The 3,301-nt window shown below is 51.5% G+C and overlaps 1 protein-coding gene across 1 annotated transcript in view; it reads right to left on the bottom strand.

The window, feature by feature from the left end:
• Positions 1–501: 501 nt before the first annotated feature.
• The window catches only part of RAD54L2 (RAD54-like 2 (S. cerevisiae)), a 48,230-nt gene continuing 45,430 nt past the window's right edge, over positions 502–3,301 (bottom strand). Inside the window, exon 24 of the mRNA XM_018573103.1 lies at positions 502–712. Coding sequence (XP_018428605.1) covers positions 502–712 — 211 coding nt within the window. The remainder of the gene's footprint in view (positions 713–3,301) is intronic.

Here is a 3,301-nt window from a genome sequence, read left to right on the forward strand (position 1 = left end):
GGGGCCAGGGATGCCCAAACCTCCGGCCCTCGAGCTGCGGTGAAACTACAAATCCCATGAAGCATCTCTCTTCCGGGAGTCACGTCTGTGGCTGTGAGAATCTTGCAAAGCCTCATGGGATTCGTAGTTCCACCCGCAGCTGGAGGGTCGCAGTTTGGCCACCCCTGCGCTTACCAGACTGATGGCTGCTCGGTGGCCCCTCCCCCAGTGCTGAACGCCCAATGGATGGGAGAAGGGAAGCTCACGTACCCGAACCCTGACTGATCAGATCAAATGCACCGCGAAAACCAACCGCGAGGAGGCAGCGCCTAGAAGACAAAGTCATTTACCAAAAACCTAACCGGAACGCCCCGAAAATTCCCCGTGCGGGTTAGATCGATGGACCCCCCGAGCCTAAGCTGCACCCCAAAACCGCCAACAACCCCCAAAAATTATCTAGGACTGCTGCGTGTGACGGGGCCGGGCCAAGCTGGCAGCACCACCATTAGATTACAATACAAATCACTGATTGATACATTCGCTGTGATCGGCCGATAGGAACGGATACTTTGTATCACATTGTTGCGTCTCTTCCATACGGAACACAAAGTATCGCATTATTGTACGTTGCCGGAGAGCCGACAGCGGCCCCAGAGGACGGACATGACGCTCCAAGCCGTCCTGGAGGACCCGGGTGATAAACGCCGGCGCGGGGGAGGGGTCGTCCGATGCCCTATAAATACAATCTAGGGAGGAATAAAAGCCGGCTGCACTCGGGAAGCTTCAGCCCCTGAAAACGTTATTGTACTGGACAAACAGCATAGAGTCCGTGCCTGGGACTTCCAGCTGACGCATTTCACCCCCAGACCCGAGCAGGAAGGAGGTGTATAGATATATATTATATACGCACACACGTGTCACTGGTAATCGAGGACATATAAAGTAACACACAATCCCATCATTGCAAACACGTTTATAGCGACACATCTCTCCTACTAAAGGGCTTTACATGAACTTCTCCCGGTATAAAAAAAATCAGAGGCGGCACGAAAAATAACTAAAAACAAATCCTAAAACGTAAAAGAAATAATAAAAACATTTAAATTTGTATAAAAATCAGTTTTTTTATTATTTTGTTTGTGATAAAGTTCTTTTAGCGGAGGCGGCTCATGTTTTATACCAGGAGAGGTTTATAGGCCCATAGTAGGGATACACATGTATTATTTAGCGTGTGTGTTCCTTTAAATGTCTTCTATTACCCATTACACCCGTATGTGTGTATATATATATCTCGGCTCCTCCTCCCCATGTGTATATATATATCTCGGCTCCTCCTCCCCATGTGTATATATATATCTCGGCTCCTCCTCCCCATGTGTATATATATATATATCTCGGCTCCTCCTCCCCATGTATGTGTATCTCTCTCTCTCGGCTCCTCCTCCCCATGTATGTGTATGTATATCTCGGCTCCTCCTCCCCATGTATGTGTATATATCTCGGCTCCTCCTCCCCATGTATGTGTATATATATATATATCTCGGCTCCTCCTCCCCATGTATGTGTATCTCTCTCGCTCTCGGCTCCTCCTCCCCATGTATGTGTATCTCTCTCTCGGCTCCTCCTCCCCATGTATGTGTGTATATATATATATACATATATCTCGGCTCCTCCCCCCTCAGGCTTGTAGGTGAAACGCATCAGTGGTGGAAGCAGAGGATGACCCACCGCCGGCTGTGTTCTGCTGCCGCCATCGATTCATAAGGAAACCTATGATGAGAAATATGGAAGATGCCAATTTCCTGGCTGTCACGCCGTCCCCTTGACGTGAACACGCAAGGGGGACTGAGGAACGCGCAGGGGGGGTCCACAAGGCATACCGTTCACTGCTTAACATTGTGTTCATCTTACCCATGGACCCCCAATGTCAGGGGCCCCCTATCCTGCTGACCACCAATGTCAGGGGCCACCTGTTCTGCTGACCCCCAATGTCAGGGGCCACCTGTTATGCTGACCCCCAATGTCAGGGGCCACCTATGCTACAGACCCCCAATTTCAGGGGGCCACCTATCCTGCTGACCCCCAATGTAAGGGGCCACCTATGCTACAGACCCCCAATTTCAGGGGGCCACCTGTCCTGCTGACCCCCAATGTCAGGGGCCACCTGTCCTGCTGACCCCCAATGTCAGGGGCCACCTATGCTACAGACCCCCAATGTCAGGGGCCACCTGCCCTGCTGACCCCCATTATACAGGGAAATGTATTTCTATGACATCCAGTGTAGGGGGCACTCCTCCGCTGACCACCACGCATGTACCCCGAGATATTTCTAGCATGGGGTTCCCTTACACCCGTAAATTATTTCAAGGGATCCTCCGCGGTGAAATGGATGAAAAAGGCTACAAAATATTTGGTAAGATCGGAACCTTTGCGGCTTCTTCTTCCCGTTTCCTGCTCTGAGACCTATGGACGCCGCTCCCCGCGATCCCCGGAAGTCAGTTCCCTGCTCCAGGCAACAAATGTATCACTTAAAGCTGAACCCACGGGTATACATACCTGTCCTGCTGACCCCCAATGTCAGGGGCCACCTGTCCTGCTGACCCCCAATGTCAGGGGCCACCTATGCTACAGACCCCCAATGTCAGGGGCCACCTGCCCTGCTGACCCCCATTATACAGGGAAATGTATTTCTATGACATCCAGTGTAGGGGGCACTCCTCCGCTGACCACCACGCATGTACCCCGAGATATTTCTAGCATGGGGTTCCCTTACACCCGTAAATTATTTCAAGGGATCCTCCGCGGTGAAATGGATGAAAAAGGCTACAAAATATTTGGTAAGATCGGAACCTTTGCGGCTTCTTCTTCCCGTTTCCTGCTCTGAGACCTATGGACGCCGCTCCCCGCGATCCCCGGAAGTCAGTTCCCTGCTCCAGGCAACAAATGTATCACTTAAAGCTGAACCCACGGGTATACATTATATATACTCACATTGCTCCAGCTACGTCACACCTGTAAGGGCCACGGGGGGGGATCCTAAGAGGCACTGCAGAGGACAGAGCTACCACAGTGCTGGCCGGATCACGTATGGAGCCGAGCGACTTCCCTTCTACCATGAAGATACAGGGGGGGGTGGGGGGAGGGGAGGGGTCACTCGGCACAGCGGCCATTCAGCAAACGGCTCGTATCTTTATCGATGACTACAAGCTGTTCTCTGGTTGGACAACAAGGCAGGGATGTCACAATTCATCTCTCGTCCAATCAGGGAATGCCTTGTATTAATTCATAAAAAGACATAACCTCCCCTCCTCCAATCAGAACT

The sequence above is a fragment of the Nanorana parkeri genome, unplaced genomic scaffold (assembly GCF_000935625.1).
Source record: "Nanorana parkeri isolate BGI_ZX_2015 unplaced genomic scaffold, ASM93562v1 scaffold2238, whole genome shotgun sequence".
Classification (NCBI taxonomy): domain Eukaryota; kingdom Metazoa; phylum Chordata; class Amphibia; order Anura; family Dicroglossidae; genus Nanorana; species Nanorana parkeri.